The sequence below is a fragment of the Hesperophylax consimilis genome, chromosome 30, assembly GCF_061612785.1.
Source record: "Hesperophylax consimilis isolate HC1 chromosome 30, BYU_Hcon_1.0, whole genome shotgun sequence".
Lineage (NCBI taxonomy): Eukaryota > Metazoa > Arthropoda > Insecta > Trichoptera > Limnephilidae > Hesperophylax > Hesperophylax consimilis.
The window spans coordinates 7,586,915-7,608,548 of record NC_142865.1 but is presented as its reverse complement, the minus strand read 5'-3'; the positions used below and the strand labels follow the sequence as shown (position 1 = coordinate 7,608,548).

At 32.2% G+C, this 21,634-nt stretch overlaps 1 protein-coding gene across 1 annotated transcript; it reads right to left on the bottom strand.

Annotated features, from left to right (window-relative positions):
- Window positions 1–1,177: 1,177 nt before the first annotated feature.
- On the bottom strand, window positions 1,178–17,178 carry LOC149409592 (larval cuticle protein A3A-like). The gene is made up of 5 exons (XM_089649655.1): window positions 17,086–17,178; window positions 11,708–11,741; window positions 6,195–6,425; window positions 3,871–4,002; window positions 1,178–1,348 (listed from the first exon to the last, which is right to left on the bottom strand). Exons 2-5 carry the CDS (start codon window positions 11,711–11,713, stop codon window positions 1,283–1,285), a joined length of 435 nt encoding a protein of 144 aa, XP_089505781.1. The 5' UTR covers window positions 11,714–11,741; window positions 17,086–17,178; the 3' UTR covers window positions 1,178–1,282.
- Between the last annotated feature and the right edge of the window lie 4,456 nt (window positions 17,179–21,634).

Genomic DNA, 21,634 nt, shown 5'->3' with positions numbered 1-21,634 from the left:
AAAAAATAAAAAATTAGATTAGGGTCGCGTACTTCAAATATATTCGTACCTTGGGTCGCCAGCCAAAAAGGTTAAGAACCACTGGACTAGATGATCATTTGTGGAAAAGTGAGTGGAAGGGTTAAGTTTTTCCTTTGGGGAAGATTTAACCCGGACAACTAAATCGGAAGTTAAAAAAAAAACTCTTTCTTAAATATTTTCTTCAGCATTGCACTTTTTCCGGATATCCACGTAAATTTAGAACAAGGTCATACGTGAATTTGCACACATATTTATTTATTTATTTATTGGACAATTTGTATAGCGCCGCTTTTGTGAGATATCACCTCAGGGATCTCATGTCAGTTTCGCACTTCATTTGCCATACATTATTGATATCAATACTCGATTGTGGACTTCTAGCTTCGTTTCATTAGACATTTTTATAAGACCAATGAAAGAATTACAAATACTGATTTCGGTTATGGGTTTGTCTGTGGTGTAACTCTAGTTCAATTAACTCGGATTTTTTTTTTGAATTTATGGATCATTTTCAAAATTGAAACTGGTTGTCAAGATTTTAGAGGAGCAATAAAATACCTACTTATAGTACTTATAACGCAACAATCAACAGAATGAATCAAATTCTGCAATAACCATTGACATTTTCAATGTCATTTATAGACAGTTTACCATAAATCTTCGACCCTTGTCACGAAATAGCAAAAAAAACCCTCTTATTATTTTGTCCGGGGATCCAGTGAAAAGTTAATAAAAAAACGTTTTTACCCTCGCAAGTTATTTAAATTTGCAATCTTCTCAGCGGATAATATATTGGCGTATAAACGTTTTATGGAGAATATTTAAAAAAAATCGTTTTCGACTTCATTTTGTATTTTCTATTTCTGATCTCACTATGTTTTGTGTCCCGCTTTTCATTTGAGATTTAAATGTTATAATATCTTTGTGAGTTTTAAATGAGAGTGAGATTTTGTTGTAAAGTACAATAATATAGGAAGCTTTTTGCTTAAATGTTGTATTAGTAGTTGCTTGTCGTAAATGTTTTTGAGATCTATTGTTTCTAATATACATGGTAGTTGTTTTTCTTGTATTTCACTCTCTTGTCGAAAAACTGAACATATAGTCCATAATAGTAGGAAATAAAAACCAACAAAAATATAATAAACAAAAGAAAAAATGACTGTGTATTTCTTTTATTATTAGTATATTATATCATTAATTTGGCCATGATTCTGCAGAAGTGATGATTTGGTTAATGTCCTCATTCAGCTAAACCATTGATTTATCCTTTCTGCTCGTATCTGATTTTAGGTCTATATCCATTCTCATCTGCTTCATAGGTAACAATCTGAAAAAATATTTGTGATTAGTATAATAAATTAATATTCAAACCCCTTCTGTATTTATTAACGGCGCCAACTGAGACGGACTCTTAGAAAGAAGTAGTTCTATCTCCTTTATTATTGCGGTGACATATATGATTTAAACAGTGTTAGAAATAAAGATCATCACAATTTGTATTTTCATTTAAAAGTTTACAGTAGCATTCTCGAGAGTGGATCTCAGGTATGGGGGCCAGAGGACACTGTCTATGTACTAATGGTCGAGAAGATTCAAAAGAAGTTTTTACGATACCTCTACATGAGAGAGTTTGGTTATTACCCATGGCTGTTTCCAACAGAATTTATCTCGGGAATGCTGGGTGTATGCAGCCTTAGTTCCAGAAGGGATGTTGCATTACTCCTGATGGCGAATAAGCTTATAAACGGTTTAATATCAATACCAGACATTCTGGCTAAAATAAGATTCTATGTCCCGGATAATTTTGCGAGAGGCCGCCAACACAGGCTTTTGATTCTTCCTAGGTGCAAAACTTTCCGATGGTGATGCCCCTGGGAAGAATTACTAGATTAATTAACTGCCTTGCAGGAGATGTGGATATTTTCCACATGTCCTACAATGTATTTAAACCTGAAATATTATTCAAGACTTAACATTGTAAACCTAAATTTGAAACATTTTTTTGTCCCACTTGTAAATGTATTTGTTATTCACTTTTTTGTAATCTTTAATTACCGATATTGCAATGTACTGGTATATGCTGTTTTTGCAAATAAATAAATAGATTATATGAAACATCATTTTTCATTTAAATCACAATCTTCAAGGCTTGCAATTTATTTACTAAAAAATGTTACATAAAACAAAAGGAAGTGAAGTGGCATAACTTTGCCTTATTAAAACTGTTTTTCAGTTTCTTGTAACGTGGTAATTACAGTTTACACGATGAAAACCATCGGTAACCGAGTTAACTTCATATGTGTTTTAATGCTAAAGTCTTGTTTACATTCAATAACAGCGAATTCCTGGACGGTTGAACCATCAAGTCAATAGGACAATGAGCCACCCAATAAAGACGACAATAATTGCAGATTATGTTTATTAAATTCTATACAAAATCAAAATAACACTGACCATAATTGATTTGAAAACTGCCAAATAGCGAGCAGCGACAAATTGGCGTTTGACGTTTGGCGAGTAGTGACATCTAACATTTCAGTTAGAAGCTCTATCCATTCTATTGTACCCGCTGAACCAACTTCTGTCTCTATAAGGTTTTTTTTAAAATTATTTTGAAAATTCGGAATATTCTTTTTCTATTTTTGTAATTTGTGACGAATCATTATATTTTTCGAAATCAGTTGATGTCATGTTAAAAGAAAAATATAATTTTGTCAGTTATAACTGACCATTTCTCGGCGGTTATAGAAAATAACTTCAGTTAAACTATTTTTTTCTTCATTTTTCACTTTTTTTTTTCATCATATTTAGAAAGTTTTCCTCAAGCCACTTTTTGCCGAGAAATTATATTTTTTCATCATATATGAGGGAATTTTGGCGCTTTTATGCAATTTACTTGGAAGTAGCACGCGACCATACGCGACGTATGGCAGTTTAATACTAAAACTGCAAAATTGAATGCAATACTATTGTCTTGCTTTTTGGCTTGCCCCTTTCAGAATTCTACCGCGCTTCTATTTTTAATGTTACGTTATTGGGTAAAGGCCCCCTTAGTAAGCGTTCTAAGATGGTTTGAAAGGGAGATATGTAAATACAAATGTTAGAGGGAGCGCGCTAATACTAAAAAATACGATAACAATCAAGCGAAAATGGTTAAAATATTAAATAAAACACGACTCGTTTGAAATAGAGCAAAAATCTCTCTACAAATGCTTTAGTTGCATTAAAAGATACACTGTGATTTTTTTCATGCCTATAACATATTAAATAACAGAACAAAACGTGATTTTAATAATTTTAGGAGCTTATTTTGCGATGTTTTTCTATCGAGGGAATTTCATATAATTAACGTTTCATCATAACAAATGTATGGATATTATCTTAAAAAATAACATTTTTTGTGTAACTTAAAAACTTAAAGAGTTAGGTTTATAGGACCGTTTTGTTTGTCACTTTTAATGACTTTATAACACTTTGGAAAAGGGCGTTAAGTTGCTACTGTCCTACTGTACCATGCAACCTTCAAATAAGGTGACCGGATAACTCATCAAAATGACAATTCAACACACATATAAAAAGTGTTATAAAGTTATGAAAAGTGAAGAAAAAAAAATTAGGTTAAATAGGTTACATAAGTAACTGTATAACCTAATTTTTTTTCATCACTTTCGTAACTTTATAACACTTTATAGGTGTGTTGCATTGTTATTTTGAAGAGTTATCACGGAACCTTCAAATAAGTGCCAAAAATATATTTGAAAATGTAGAAATATCTTGAATATTAAAACGATAAGGTTGGTGCTTCATCTTGGCAGTGTAGGGGAATATGTTATTTTGAAGGATATTAACCTGTTTTCTGCCGTCGGGAAGAAGGACGAAGTACTCTCCCACTGTTTTCTTTCCTTGCATTGTCTCCCTATGTCCATAGTTGTTTCCTGATTTCTTGTCTTTCACTGTGTACGCGAAGTTGTAGTTGGGTTTCTAAAATTACAAAATTCATCCATATCACGTCCGTTCCATATAATAACACAGGAGGCCACGAGGAAAATAGTTTCCCACAGGGTCCACGTCGTCTTTGGGGATGTTTGGAGGGTATTTTCGAGGTAAGTTAGTGTGAATCTCAGCACCTAAATGAGATACAGAGTCGATTTAATACCACATTAAGTAAATGGTAAAAAAATCCCCGTGGAAGACATAAACCAAATACTTGTTTGTGGTAAAATGAGACTAACTGATTGATTTAATATCCACGGTATAAATATAGCATACACAACAATTACATGTCACAGAATACAAGCATAATCAAACACTAGTGTAGCGATCGACGAGATTCATCTAGAATGTCTCGCTAAAGGTAAACAACACGAGCTACCTGTCTACGGGCTAGCGGACGTCTGGAACTACCTACGACAATACGTTGCGAGTTGGTCTAGCACATTACGCGCATTCGCTAGAAGGTTCTAGCATATTGCCTAGGCATAATTCCAGTGCCATCAAAACTGATACTAATTATATAAACAAAAATAACAATTGACTGTGATCATAAAATGACGACAAAGTATAATATTTAGAAGATATGATATTATAGCCTTTTTGTAACTAGCTTCTGTGCAGTTAAACAGATTTGCTACATCTGCGTACCTATTTATTTATTTATTAAGACGTACACAGTACAATAAGATAAATTTAAGGATATTTTTCGTTATTATATAGTTGTAGTACCTATTACGTATGTATATAAAATATCATTATGTAATTTCACCTGAGATTGTTCTGAAAACTTAACTAATGATTTAAAGTTATAATTAATAAATTTAAATTTAAATTAATGTATGAGTAAGTAATAGTTATAAAAGGAAGAAAGTGTGTGAAGAGAAAAAAATAAATTGAAGTCAAGCAATTGACTGTTAATACATAGAAGTTTTGAAAAATGAAGTGAAAGTATTTTTGAAATATGTCACGCTAAGAAATCTAATAAGTTAGTTTTGTACGTTAGAAAGGAATCATGAAAGATGTCTAAGTCTAGTAATTTTTCGTAGTGGGTGTAAGTTGTAATTGCGCGAGTAATTGTTTGTTGCATTGGTATCGTTGGCTTCAATATGAAAAAGTGTAGTGTGGCCTACTTATTACCAACTTTATGTTGTCTAGGTACAAGCGAGTGTCTGAAATGCTCAGTCCTGGAATTTTTACATTTATACAGGATTTTAGAACGAGTAGCTCTTGTAGGTGTATGTAATTCAATAAGGTAATGCACGAATAGAGAGGTGTACGGAGAATGTACTACTTGGAAGTGGATGGTTAAAGAGGTAGAGGATGCCCTAGAAAGACATGGCACGATGAAGTGAAAGAAATACTTATTTCAATATAATGATATTTCCACCATTAAAATTTGCCCAGTTGTCAGCTTTACTGCCGGTTATGATTTGAGATTTTCACGGCCAAAATTATTATAGTGATTTGTTTTTGGGGTATTATGCCGTGTTGCGTTACCTCCTTCTTTAGCTAACGTTTCGGACAGCATTGCAGAGTCCATCATCAGGGCAGGTGTAGTACTTTGCTGACTGAATTAGGTTTAATATTATAATGTTAATGAATATTCGGTATTCAGAGAATATGTTTCCCCGAATAAATAACAAATATTTACTGAACCGCGCGTCGCACTCATATGCACAGATTATGAAAATACCACCTGGTTTCAACTCAATTACTACAAGAAACAACTATTTACGTCGGAGGAGATGGTAAATATGTATTCACTGAAAATGCAAAAATTATTTAAATAACCTAAACTAGGAACCTAACAACTTATTTAATGCATGCTCCCCTGACGTGAATAGTTTATTGTAGTAATCAAGGACGGGTTATTGACAGAATTTGAAAAATTCATCAAATTTCAAAGTTAATATTCAAGTTTTGTGAAAGGCCTCTTCAAGTTGAGTTAATATCCAAATATTGTGAAATAATCTAACAGAACTTGATTAGGACTTTCACGGAATTTGAATTTTGACTTGGAATTAGATAAATTGTTTAAACTCTATGAAACTACCTGTCCTACGTTGAAACGAATCGTAATTTCCATAATCTGTGCCCATTGTTGTAAATTAGTCAATGTCTGGGCCAATTAAAAATACGACGTTTCGAATACTAATTAACGTACATGTTTTCATACATACATTCTGTTCTTTTGAGTTCTCGTAGAAGGATGGAAGATATTCGTTTGATGGAGGTTCATACAGATACGGTTGAGATTCTGTCGTTGTAGTGGTGGGTGCTCCATAATAGTATGGTTGAGCGCTGGGGGCTCCATTAAATGTTTGTGGGTCACTGAGAGGAGGCAATATATCGATTGATATATCTGCAACACACACTGCTGCTACCAGGACCACGATTAAGACACAAGAGATCTGGAAATAAATTTAAAGCTGTAGTTGTATACCATATATAATACAGAGATTAAAAATGTAGAACAGGTGAAGATAACACGTACATGATAAATAGTAAAATAATATATAGAAATACATATAAGTTATAACAAATAGTAGAATAGTAGTAACTAGGTACATAACAAATTGTGTATATTAGTAGCGGCAGCTACTATAAGGTTCTAGAACATCGATTTTTGGAACGCGCATCACATTGGAACCTATGAGACGAGCGGCGCAATATGCGCCGAACTACTAGACTGGAAAATTTCTTGATTCTATTAGGCGTAAGTGTACCCTATATAAAGCGGCCATGTCGAGGAACCTAGCCAGTCTTAAACAGGTCAGTCTTATAAGAGAGTCAGGCCCATTCAAGTGCCCAACTACAATAGACAACAAGCGGCCGCTTCGCTGCCCCCCTGAACAACGCGCACCGTGTATCCCCCGCACTGCACACCGTGCATTCCCGCTCCCGCATCTATCCCCAGTACCTACTGCGTGTACCCAGCGTCGCAAGCGTGGTTCGAACCCATCATCAGCCAACCAGGTTCACCGTACCTTTTGCTTACTTCACACTGGAGTACCATAAAGACTCATGGTCTTAGACCAGTGATGAAAACTACCTGCAAGTCGGTCTCCACCTATGCGGTATCGAGACACCGAGTTCTTCGCCGTGATCATGGACCACGGATTCATATCCCATCGAGATGTGAGCTATATGCATAAAACATGACGACATCGACATTCAACGTCAGCAACAACTGTGACTACTCTGGCTACTCTATTTAGACTATGTAATTCGACTACCTCAATAAAGCCGCTACCGGGACTTCCAGGACAGAACATCAATAAGATTTAAAACAAAACTAAAGAGAACGATATAAAAATCGACTGCTGTAGAGCCTTGAAATCGAGAAAAATGCACTTATTAGCTAAAAACGTCCATTCAATCATAAAGGACGATCTCCGTGGTTGAATGGTTACGATCCTCAACAGCGAATCCGAAGGTCGCGGGTTCAAAACGAGGCGCGCGCAAGTAAAATTTATTTTATCATTGAAGACAATATTAGCTATTCTCAAACAAAAATTACGGTCGCATCTAAGAATTAAACCCAAAACTTCTGTCATAATTAAATGTATCATACTTCGACTAAGACCAACATTATCTTCATTTTTTAATTAGTTGCTATCTTTACGTATGATCTTGGTGTAATTTCTAGACGCGACCGTATATTTCTGTTTAAAAATTTCGTTTGAGTATCACTAATATTGTCTTCAATGATTAAAATTAATGAGTAAAACCTCAAATTGTATAATCCGCAGGAGTTCCACAAGGTTCCATATTGGGACCTACACTGTATATAATTTATGTAACTATAAAAAAAAACTTTTCTCTTTTGTTAAACATTTTGTCTTCGCAGATGATACAGCATTGATCATTCACACAAAGATCTAAAAATTGCAATTGAACTCATGCAAATTGACTTTAATCAACTTTGTAAACGGTTACATGATGCAGGACTATTAATGAATTCTAAAATAAACAAAGTAATGCATTTAAGATCACCTAATGTCAATTTAATACTAAAATTATTTCTCATAATTTTAATTGTATCCATAAAAATATCCCAACTAATTGTAAATGTGAAAGCTTAGAATTAGTTACGGAATATTACTATCTTGGTGTTAAAGTAAATTTTGTTTTCAAATGTGACAAACATATTAAAAAAACCTGTAAAAGACTCAGATCAATTGTTGGCAGAATGTACACATCAATTTTTTTCCTATCAATTGAAACACTTAAAATAATTTATATGTCAATGGCTGAATCTATTATAAGATATGGATTAACAACATGAGGAAATACTACTGCAACCAATCTGAAACAAGTCCAAGTTGTACAAAACGCTCTGGTAAAATTAATAGTCGTCCCTATTCCAAAAATTAAATAAGGATTAATTTTTGTTTTATTTTGAATTAATACAAAGAAGATTTGCGGCACGTTCCAGAGTGTTAGATACTTTCAGTATTGCCCTGGTGAAAGACCAACATTCAGAATCAAAATATTGCTAGAAATTAATTTAGCCGTGTTTGGTTTCCAGATTTGAATAGCTAAGTACCTCACCATCTTCCATTTCCCCATCTCCTTACCTTCCCCACCACCACCAGCCTCACAAAATACCACAACGGGAGATGCTATAGTCTCACTGTCTCCAGGCGTTTGGGAGCCGTTGGGACTCTTGTGCGATATTCTCATCATTTAAAAAAAAGAGCACTTATTAATTCTCTCATAATCGTACATTGATCGTTACGTGATATACAAATAAACCACTGAATACATAATACACACTAGAAATGCGTTTCATTATGCTACTATCCTAGGTTCGTGCACCATATCGACTTACTTGAGGAAACTTATTCTGTGAGTCTGGAAACTAGGCGGAAAGCAAGTCTAGCTGTTATGTCTTTCAAAATTTGGAACAATTTTATCGATAGCCCATTCCTCTTGGGATGCTATGATTTATATGTACCAGACCACTACAGCCGAAGTCGAAACCATGACCTATTCAGTCGAGGGGGGTGGTGCTGTTGAACGAACTAGCAAAGAATTTGGATGTAAGTGACTGTTCTCTAAATGACCTAAAACAATTATTGAAGGGTCACTTACCTAAATGCTGCTATGATGTAAAATTGTACTGTAACTGGAATGAATTTTCTGTTGTACAATAAAAAAAATATATATTCGGATGGCGATATACGTAGTCAGTAAAGTGTAAGAGAGACAGAGCCAAATGGACTCGAAGCTAGAACCAAAAGGAACTAAATCAGTGGCGACTTTGGTTTTCATTCAAATTTACATGGAAGGCATTTCCAGTGCGTATTGGGTGTCAATTTTGTGGTACGTATACATTTGCGAACGAGCCATGAATTACGGGAAAGGAACGAAACAGCTGCTAGCGGCGTTTTGCGCCATTTGCGGTTGCTTCGTTCCTTTCCCATAAGTGGAGGTTCAACTCAGCAGTTTGGCTCGCGTATTTATACGTATCATTGTCAGATTTTATGTGATTGCATTTACCACCTATATTGGAATGTCTGTCCATCGTTCTACATAGGCAAGACAACTAAAAATTTAAATAATAGAATCACGGAACATTAAGATGTTTAAAAGAGAATAATTTTTCAGAGTTTGCCAATCGTCTTATTTCCAACGATAATACTTTTTATAAGGACACATGGGTTAAAGTTCTTCACCTTTATTACGGTGTTATTATTATAAAGGCAAACAATTAGATAAGTAATTAGATAACTAAGAAGCACTGAAAATCAGAAAATCCCTAAATAATAACTCTGGTATAATGAAGAATCAAATTAATCTATCTTTTAGTCCTATTTAAGATATAATTCCATTTAAGAGGAAGCTACAAGACAAAAATGTGTATATTCTTGGTATTCCTTGTATTGTAGGTAATAGACAGGTTTTTATTTATTTTGTAAATAATTTTATAAGAAAGCAAAAAAGTTAATCAAGTGAAACTGTCACAGATAATCTTAGCTATAATACTGTATGTTTAAAGTTGTTTCCTTTACGCGTTCATACATTTCTATTGAAAAAAAATATTTTTTAGTAGTTTACATTTATATTTTTTATTGACTAATTTTTTTTAATTTTATTTGTATTCTACTCACGCGAAATGATAAGAAAACCTTCAATTTATCTAAAGCATATTTTTTGATATTCATTATGTACACCAATTCGTTATAAAGATTAATCAAAATAGTGATTTAGCATTAAGCTTCGCCTTAACCGCTCTGTTCTTCCCGGAAATCCCGTAAATACCACTTCCACTTTGTTCACCTCTCCCTCAAACACCTACGATTTTTTTTTATATAAATCGATCAATATTTTGTATGGTAGATTAGTTTTTTAATATTCTCCTGTTGAAGGAAGGTTTCTTCCGAAACCGGTAGAGTGTAAATGAAATTAAAGTAGTCAATAACAATATTTGTGTTTTTTTATTGTAAATTGTGACAGGACACAAAGTTAATGTTTTTTTTTCAAATACGGAATAAATTGTAATTTAATAAATTTTGAAGAATATATCCATCAATGTAATATATCAATAAAAAATAAGATAATACTAGTAAATCTAAAGGAAACAATAAAAAGAAAAAGACCAAACAGTTTTTTTATCCGAGACACTTTCTAGGTTACAAACCGATTCTTTAGAAGTTTATTATTATTCAAAAATACAGCTACCAAAAATTGGTTATTATTGTTAATTCTGTATTTCAATAATGAGATTGACACATTTGAAATATGAAATGACATTTAATAATTAGGTCACAATTTCGGAGTGGTAAACATATCAGATTCTGGGTTCGATTCCCAGTTGAGACCGTAAAATTTTTATTTTTATGTTTTATTTTAATAATTAATATTTAATTAAGGCGATGCACTACGTCGTGTAATATTTTAAATTGAGCCGCTATCAATAACAACCCTTACGTAGATGGCGATAAGGTTTAAATTCCCTCTTAACACCATCCGCCTGTTTTGATTTATGCAAAAAAAAAACATGGCCAAAAAGTGCCTTTTATTTTATTTTGTGGATGTTCAGGCATAAATATTTAATTTTTTTTCGATCATTTTATAAATAACTTAATTTTCCACATCATACAATAAAATCATAACAGAAAATGGGTTCGTAAGTAGGAGATTTTGAACTTTAAAGCAGTTTTCATAGGCCTTTACATAATTTTTTTCGGGTCTTATAAAAAGACTTATCTAAAAAATACTCGATAATTTCAAAGGCCAAGATGTATTCTACTCGCAGTATTTAATTAAAGCATCTGAAACATTTCTAGGCGACCAAATTTTCATACCAAAAACAGATAATTTTGCATTACATACATTGCATGGCATCGCCTTAAATAATAAATTGCGCAAATGTTTTATGATAATGTATTTTCTACATAGTAAACAGGGCCTCTGAAGGAGTTTGCTATCGATTTAAAAACAGTAAATTTAATATATTTTTTTGTTGCTAAATTTCGTTCTTGACATTATTGTTTATGGAAAACAACATACAATTTTTATTTCAAAGCGATGTTTACGTAATAATTTTTTTTCTATTATGAAAAAATACGCCAAAATCAAATACTAATAAGTGATTTAACAGCATTTATCGTTCCATATAAAGATTTTATGTAAATTTTCTCTTTTGTTGATTATTGTGTTACGAAATTTGCATAATATTTCTTACCTTCATTTTATCGGTATGTTGAGGTCAAACAGATCTGAAAAGAAACAATATCATTTTAATATTGAAATGTATTAAATTTTTTCGTAGGTGTAACAGATAAATTTTTATTACTGGTGACCTTCGTAATCGATAGGTTAAAAACATCTACATTTCTCTACTTTTTATAAATGTAATATGCACGTTTTATATACATACACCTTTTAGAAGAAATTTTCTAAATGATAGTGAAAACCATATAAAAATCCGTTGCGTAGTTTAGAAGAACTAAGCGCACAAACTAGACAGACGTGAATAGCGACTTCGTTTATCACTATTTACAGATTAGACATGTGTTATCGGTAACCGGATAAATCATCACAATGATAATTCATCACATCTTTAAAAAATTATATAAAGGCATGGAAAGTGATGAAACAAAAACTATTTTATTACTTTATTAACTGGGTTATGTAGGTTAGGTTAGGTTAAGTTAAAAAAAAACCATCGTTTCTAATGACTTTATATCACTTTTTAAAAGTGTGTTGAATTGTCACTGTGTTGAGTTTTTTTTTATTTTTTATTTGGTACATTATTTTTTACAATTTATTTTTTCCAGTAATATAGGCCTCACTGGGTGGCTTGCCCGTGCTGAGGCCTTCATTTTATAATATGAAAATATAATCTACATATTACATTTAAAGAGAAAATAATACATTTAAAAAGAAAATAATACATTTAAAATTAAAAATACGAAATACATAATAAAACATTTAAAATTAAAAAATAATACACTGAAAATAATCTTGTGTGTTTGTGGTGATGTGTGTTTATATTGGTTTTGTGTGTTACGTGTAGGTTTTATTTTTATTTTATGCTATGAAATTTTGGTAATATTGTCTTTTTTGTTCTTTAATCCATTTTGTAATTTTGGGTGTGAATTTATCAGTCTTTTTTAGTTATCATGGAACCGTGTTATCTAACATAAAATTTATCTGTAGGTAAGAACACAACGTTTGCGGCACGCTCAGTATCTCCCTGGTGAAAGATTACCATTGCGAAACGAAACGTTGGTAGAAATAGTTTTAGCCGTGTTTGGGGACTTGAACTGAATAGCCAGATACTTCCCAACCTTCCTCTTTCCTTCTCGTCTCCGTTCTTTCCACACTTCCTTCAGCCTCTCAACGTACACCGATACTGCTGATTCCGTACAGTTGAGACTTAAATTTATATTAGCGTTGGGATGTGTTGGGAAGAGTTAATGAGCCAGTTAACCTCGCAGGCCTCTGGCATATTGTCAGAATTTTGAAGTATTTGCGGTTTGCAATAAAATCCAAGTACCTAAATGGAATATTTTTTAACCTATTCCAAAACTAAAAACTGTTTTTTGAAATGTGATGAAATAAGCTGTCAGATGGTATTATTAGAAATAAATATATACTTTTTAAAATATTAATATTTTGAGTGCAAACATAAATAAAAATTAAAATCAATTACCCTACATTTTTTCTTACTAAAATTACTAATAACGAAATAAAATAAAAACACGTTACTCTTTCATTAATTTGTTGTCGTTTCATATTTAAAGTTTCATTCTATTTTTAAATTGCGGTAGGTACCTTTGATTTCATAATCATGCACATTTTTATCTTCGGTTGCTTACTTTCAGATTTGAATATAAAGTGTGGTGTTTTCTTTTTCTAACACTGTTTAGATCGTATTACTCACAATGACAATAACCTTATCAGTTATTCCCAAAAGCAAACAAATTAGCTTAAGGTGTTAAAAATATTTAATGGTTAATTGCACAGGATGCATTGTATATGGTTCATCAATCACCAGGTAAAGATTATAGATGCTATACAAGAAAGAGAAATAGCAAAAATATAAAGAGAAATAGCAAAAATATAAAGAGAAATAGTAAAAATATAAAGAGAAATGGCAAAAATTTAAAGAGAAATAGCAAAAATATACAGAGAAATAATAAAAATTTAAAGAGAAATAGCAAAAATATAAAGAGAAATAGAAAAAATATAAAGAGAAATAACAAAAATATAAAGAGAAATAATAAAAATATAAAGAGAAATAAAAAAATATAAAGAGAAATAACAAAAATTTAAAGAGAAATAAGAAAAATAAAACGCAAAGCCCGAGTAAAGTTGGCTATCAAGAAACTGAGTGTTTTGTATGGGATGGCAGATTCTGCAGTAGTAACCAGATGCTAACTCTATACAAGTCTCAAGTATGCCCAACAATTGAATTTGGGAGCCACCTCTGGGCTGGAGCCCCACACAATACTAATTGATTCTGTGCAAAGGAGGGCAGTCCGTCTGATTAACAATCCATTGTTAACAGACCGAATGCCATATCTAATGCACAGACGCAATGTGGGCATGCTGAGTCTGTTCTACAGGTATTATTATTAATTAAGCGTGCTTTAAGGAGCCAGCAGCATTGATCCCCGGTGAACTAAATCGACGTACACGAGCGGAACACCCGTTCATAGTTGATGTTGGCTTCTTCTAGTTTTTGTGTATGACAGCTCGTATGTAGAACGAGTTACCGAGATCTGTTTTACTCCTATCTTAACCCACATCACAATGCTGCCCAACCGGGTAGCGACAAAGCTCCCCTGCCTTTACATTGTACACTCACAATCACTCTTGTTAATTTTTTATTTGATAATAATGTACGTTTATAAACAGAGTCCTATTAAAAATAGAGAAAAAATAAAGTATCTTGCCTATAAAAAACTGCTTTAAAGTACAAACTCTCCTACTTACGAACCCATTTTCAGTAATGGTTTTATTGTATAATGTGGGAAATTAAGTTCTTTAGAAAATGATGGTAAATTGTTTAAATATTTGTACCTGAACTTCAAAAAATAAGTTAAAACCCACCTTTTGGCGATGTTTTTTTCTTCCACAAAACGTGTTTTTGTGTTAAGCGGGAAATTAAACCATATCACCACCTACATAAGGAGTGTTATTGTTAGCGACACGATTCCAAATGTTAAGTGACGTGGTTCACGGCCTTAAAGTCTGCTGTGGGCGAATCTATGTACGCGAAGTGGTAATTTTTTCATTAATATTTTTCAAATATTCAAATTCCTTTTAGACTCTATAAGCAATTTCTTGTCTGTGCCTAATCCTGTCTGTGATCGAATAATCGAAGGTCTAATTTAAAATGATTCTCTTCCATTTTTGTTTTAGTTGCAATTGCAAAGTTTGTACATGATGTAGGTACAAAGTATAATGTAAGTATAAATTCAATTTTTTTCACAGTCCTCCTCACTAGAGTTTCCAGTTCTGAGACGGCCTGTAGTTTTTAAACTTTTGTATTTAGTTTCAAGTTGTCTTTACATCGTCTTCATAATGTTTGTAAGTTGAATATCACTTTGTACTCTCAGCCATGTTTTTACTTTTGTTGTAAGTATATTCACATTCGTTATTTTTTTATTTTGTCCAATGTTTCGTTGTTTATGGCTTTGTGGTGCCTATTTTGCAAAATATTTAAATGTAAAATGAGACATTTGAAAGAGCCCGTTAACATCATATTGATTCTATAAAATCTTTTATTTCTTTCCTCAACGATAAATCCCGCAGATGACAAATTACTACATTATCAATAACACTACTATTCTCCAGACTTGTTAGTAGGATGACTAATGACTACATTTCCAATAACACTATATCAAAGATATTAGAAAAACAATATCTTTGCACTACATTCTCCAAGACTCGTTAATAGGATGACTAATTACTACATATCCAATAACACTACATTCTCCAAGACTTGTTAGTAGGATGACTAATTACTACATTTCCAATAACTCTACATTCTCCAAGACTCGTTAGTAGGATGACTAATTACTACAATTCCAATAACACTACATTCTCCAGGACTTGTTAGTAAGATGACAAATTACTACATTTCCAGTTAGTAGGATGACAACTTTAATTTTTTTTTAATATGCTAGAAGATTAGCAACATTTAAAAAAAAAAATTCGTCAGATAAAAACTTATTTTTGTGTAAATCACTCTAATGCCTTTTCGCCGCAAAGGATTAGATAAAATTAGTTAATACGATATTTATAAGATACTGAGACCATGTCCCTCTTAGACAATTACATTCAAATCAAGCATTTGCTTTGCATTTAAGTGTCATTTTCAAAATTGGAACTGACTGTGGGAAGAAAATCAAAGTCACTGACAGTTATTGTAGTATGTATGGTGCTAAAACTCGCTGTATTTGTATTGTGTAGGTATATGCAAACAATAATGTAACCTAACCAAACGCCTTGTCATTGATAGTTATTATAGTATGTATTGTGCTAAAACTTGCTGTATTTGCATTGTGTATATGCAAACAATAATGTAACCTAACCAAACGCCTTGTCATTGATAATTAGTTTAGTATGTATTGTGCTAAAACTTGTTGTATTTGTATTGTGTGTATGCTAATAAAAATTTTACCTAAAATAATGTATTGCTGTATAGGAACCCATATTAAACATTTATAAGTAAACCATTAATTATTAACCATTTTCAGTCATTTTCACAATTGGAACTGATTAGTCAATAATTAATAATATCCCATGATTTTTCACGGGTCTGCGCTAGTATTTGAGTATCTTTCACTTTACATCAAAAATACTAATTTTGGATTCTGCGTGTGTTTTGGGTAAGTTTGGTTTAATGAACTCTAATTCTGGGATTTACTTTGAATTTGAGTGTCATTTGCAAATCGGAAACAATTGTGTGAAGAATTTAGACTGGCGATAGAGTTCCCAACTTTAATTGAACAATTTAAATAGAAAACTATTATAATAATTGCCATTTTATAAATTGGGACTGATTTTTGTTGAATTCAGCTAATAATTAAATATTTGAAACAAAGCATTTTGTTATTTTAATGTTTTCTTATTAATTTCTCACAAAAAAAATATTTTTAATTATTATTTATTACTAACTGTACCCCACCTTATATTGCAGTGACTCAGTCTGTCTATGTACATAGAGAAACAATAGCACGTGTTGCTTTGACGTCCAACAGATGGCGCTGTTTTGAAATAAAAACATATTTTTACCTGTCACAAGTGACATTTATATGCAATATATAAAAACACACGCGTATTCGAACGCAACGTTGTGTCAAAATTTCAAAGCAATCGGTGAAGAACTGTCCGAGATTTAATATTTTGAACAAACAAACATTTTTATTAATATAGATAGATAGATATACAGATGTAGGTACCCTGATGTCGAAATGAATTAAGTCAAAACTACTTGTCATGTGTAAAGAAAATCAATTGTACTTATCAAACTAATAAAAAAACCATTAAGTTATCCAGTTTTCACCATAAAAAATCACTTTAAATTCACAGAAAAAGAATGCTTACCAAAGCCACTTGAACACTTATTAATTAATTAATCAACATTGACAATATCACACTTCTTTATTTTAACTGTACATCTGTACAAGATACGCTATGATGTGACACTCTTTGGTCCATGTTGCAGGATTATATACATAACATTACCTCACTCAAAGGCAATTTCGGTGTTAATCGAGTTACGAAATCGTAACATGTTTTTTTGTGAAATTATGGCGATATTACATTAAAGATTCTACAAAAGGCGATTTTTAAAGATAATTTTGCAAAGAACTGCAATTTAATACTTAGTAATCGATAAGTTATTGTAATTTAATGTATTTTATTCCGACGTTTTTATTGTATTTACGATTTTTTACGTTTGTTAAAATATTGCATTCACGTGTAGCTGCAAATATATTATACTAATAAAAAATGGTGTAGAAAATTACTATAAGAATCAATGGAAGATTCTCTCAGTATCGCCCTGGTGTAAGACCACGATTCAGAATTGAAACGTAGCTTGAAATTGCTTTAGCCGTGTTTGGTGACCAGATCTGAATGGCCAGGTACTCCCCCACCTTCATTTTCCCCATCTCCTTCCCCTCTCCATTACTTCAGCGTCACAACATACTCCAATTAGGGTGCCATAGTCTCACTGGTTCCAGACGATTGGAAGCAGTTGAGACTCTTGTGCGGTATTCAAAAAAAATTATATATTAAATTATATTTACATTATAAGGTAGTTAGAAGAAACGAAGTTATAAAATGAATATTTTGACTAAATTTTAAACGAAATAGAATGTTAATATTTGAAGAAGACGATAAATGAAGCTAAACAATAAAATGAAACAGATCAAGACACAGAAAATAAAAAAAAATGGTAACGATCGCAACTGGGAATCGAATCCAGGATCTCTGTACTATCGAAACAACATCTCTATCCACTCGGCCATTGTGCTTTTTTTAACGTCATTTTTGTCGATCTCATATTTCAAATTCAGAATTAACAACATTATCTTTACATATATTTTTCCTATATTTTTGTTTGCTATCGTTTTGAATGATTTCTGACTAAGTAATTTATTATTCACCGGGATGAAGTCTATAAGAATAAATGTAATTTCCAATTATTATTTTTATTATGACCTACTGAATTTGTTTAAAATTCTGGAATGAATATGAATATATGAAGCTCTAAATGCTGGCAAAAAAAGTAATGGCTGTTGTTTCGATAGCCCTTGGAATATACCAGAAATATTTCTGGCCGCGAGTTTCTTTATAAAATATCGAAAGGGGAACGAAATGGAGCTACGAGAGGATGCCACCAGAATAATTAAAGTCCTTCCTTTGGTCCTGGAATTCTCAATGTTCCCTCTTTCTGTCAGCACGTAAAAAAACTCCACGGCGTAATTGCACTTAACTCGGAATTGCAACCTAACAACCGTATCCAGTGGTTTACTCTTAAAAAAACTCAGTTCAATGAGTATTATTAATAAAGCTTCTGAATATTGGTTCAGAACTTATCTAGGAAATAGATGACATAGAGTACATAATGATTAATGATCACATTATTTCAAATAAATCAATTTAATATGGTGTTCCTCAGGGTAGTGTTCTAGGTCCAATTTTATTTTTGTTATATATTAACGACCTTTGTAAGCTGCTGTTTTCTAGTATTCAGTTGTATTTGCAGATGAAACTGTTTTGGTTTTGCTGGTGATACATGGGATGAAACTTATGCTAAATGCAAGGCGGGATTAAGGCCAGTCAAAATTTGGCTTGATCAAAACCTGTTAACCTTAAACATCACCAAAACAAAATAGATTACTTTTAGCATTGCCTTTGTAAATCAGCCATCTTTGGACCGTTCCTTAAAAATACAGTTTTGTGTGCAGGAGTGTAATTGTCGACCTTTGGAAAGAGTAGACAATATCAAATATCTTGGCTTAATAATCGATGGAAATCTAAAATGGAACAATCATGTTACAATCGTGCTACATACTACATCCTCAAGATTCTAAAAAATATATTGGACATAGTTATACATTAAAAGCGTGTAATATGCGCTTGTTCAATCAATGTTTTAAAATACTGATATATGTTGGGGTTCTTGTCACAAGACTACCCTACAGCCTTTAAATGTTACACAAAAATTATTATTAAAAATAATGTGTATAAGAAAAGTTTTTTGTATTCGTCACAGTTATTATATAGTAAAAACATATTTATGTCAATAAGGCAGTTGTACACAATACAGGCTCTCCGTAAATTAATACTGCCGAAAGATCACTACACTAGATTGTGTTCTGCTTTAATATAACAGCCGGTGAATACCAGAACATCTTTTGGACAAAAGAGTTTTTCTTATAAAGCTCCGTTGCTTTATAATATGCTTGGTGAAAATATAAAAACTATAGATTCGTTGAATCTATTCAAGAAAATGGTACTAAAATCCATACTGGCTGAGAGTGGTGGTTTTTGTCATGAATCACCTTAGGAGCTCCATATTCGATTTAATCCATCTATGCATGTGTTATGTGATTTACTAATTTCATTGAATTTATTTGTAAAGCTGCTCATCTCGATACAGGAATTCTCTAGTGAGATGAGCAGCGGAGGAAAAGAAGAAAAAAAAATCGATTTCACTGGAATTTATTTTTTAATAACTTTTGAAAGTTATACCATTCAATGTGATATGAATTATTAAAAAAGAAGATGAAACTAATAATTAAAAACAAAATATGAAACAGAACAGGACACAGAAAAAAAAAGTCACAACTGAGAATTGCGTCTCAAGCCACTCAGCCATTGGGACCCATTTTTACGTGATTTTTTAAATAGGATTAGATAATAAAATATGCATTCGGACATAAACACAGAGAAACGTTTCGAAATATTCAAGAAAACAAATTCAACGTCCAGTTGAAATCATTGCACAGCAGCAAATATTATATTTCTTTAATCTCGTATGTTTAGTGCACACTTGTATATTTAATGCATACTTTTATCATTAAATTTACCTACACTGCAGGAATGTAAGTTTTAAGTAAGTAATTTATAAAAACTATGCCCGTAAGGTTTTTGTAAAGATATTTTATCATATAATATACCTACAGGGTGTTAAGAAACGCACATGAATTACTGTAACCAGTGATTCCTAACATTATTCGGAGCAAAAAATGGAAATGAAATTTTGGGCTCCGGTGAATTTTTGTGATGTTTTTAATTTAATTTTCTTCTTTTTAAAGTCTTCCACATATCTAGACAGCTTAACCGCTAGACCTCTAACATCGACACTAGCTGTCCAATTACAAATGATTTTCTTTGTCAAATTTGTAATAAGCATTTACTTTGTGGCTCGTCAAAATTAAAAATCGCTTTAATAAAAGTTTTAATATTCTCCTGACGAAGGAAGGGTGCTTCCGAAACCGGTAGAGTGCAGTTAAAATTAAAGTGGTCTAAAACCAATTTATGTCTTTAATTGTAGATTTTCTATGTTTTTGTAGGAAAAAACCATTAAAAAAGTCACAGGAGACAAAACTTTCACTTAAAATTTTTACTCCAAATAACGTCAGAAATCACTGGTTAAAGTAAGTCAATTACGACCCTTAACACCCTGTATAAAAATTCAGCCTGCGTATGATATGTGCTCGCAAAACTCGAAAAGTCTCCATCGATATCGCAGAAAATTTAAAAGTATGTTCTTATAAGTGCTAGAAGTAGAGAGGATTGTGTAAATTAAGTAAATAATTGAAAAAACTTAAGGTGAGCAATTTATGAAACTTTTTATATTTGAAATAAAAAATGTAATATTTCCAAAATTATGTGTTTATTTCAAATAACAAAATTTGAAAGCGTATTTTATCACCTCTTAAAAACAGTTTTTTATTTTCGAATACGTTTTTTATTTATTTGTATTTTATTGACAAGTGAAAAGACCCGAGGGAATAGCATGTTAGACATTTTTTGGTCTACTAACAATACTAACATCCATTTTCAATTGTCCACAAATATGTGTTTACAAGAAGATTAAGAAAATTACTAAAATTTAATATTTTAAATGGTATTTGTTTAATAAATAGTGCTGTAGTAATAGTAATAGTGTTAACTCTTCAAAAATCAACAACAATGATAATTGTAACTGGCACAGTCTAACCCGCACAACAACATATTACAACTTTATTTATTTTTGAATGGTGAGCTTCTGAAAACAGTAGAGACCACAAAATATCTAGGACATGTCATCAACAATAAGTTAACGAAGAAAGAAGATATTGACAGGCAGAGGCGTGTACTAAAATGTATAAAATGTAACATGCTCAGTAGAAGATTTCGGCTCTGTAGTCCACGAGTGAAAAGGACGATCTTCTTAGCCTTTTGCACCACCCTGTACACATGCGAGCTCTGGGCTAATTTCAAAAAAATAACAATGGAAAGGCTTCGGGGGCAATATTAAAACGCTTACCGATTGATGTTCGAACTCCCCAGGCACTGCAGTGCCTCCTCAATGTTTACAGAAGGGCGAGTTCCAGGATTTACAGCTCTGTTAAGAATCAGGATTGAAGAACTGAGG

Excerpts from the sequence above, each read along its gene's own strand:
- LOC149409592 (XM_089649655.1), bottom strand. Across the intron at positions 4,003-6,194 it reads AGAACTCAAAAGAACAGAAT|AAACCCAACTACAACTTCGC; the intron begins GTATGTATGAAA and ends TTGTAATTTTAG. Across the intron at positions 1,349-3,870 it reads TTCCCGACGGCAGAAAACAG|ATTGTTACCTATGAAGCAGA; the intron begins GTTAATATCCTT and ends ATATTTTTTCAG.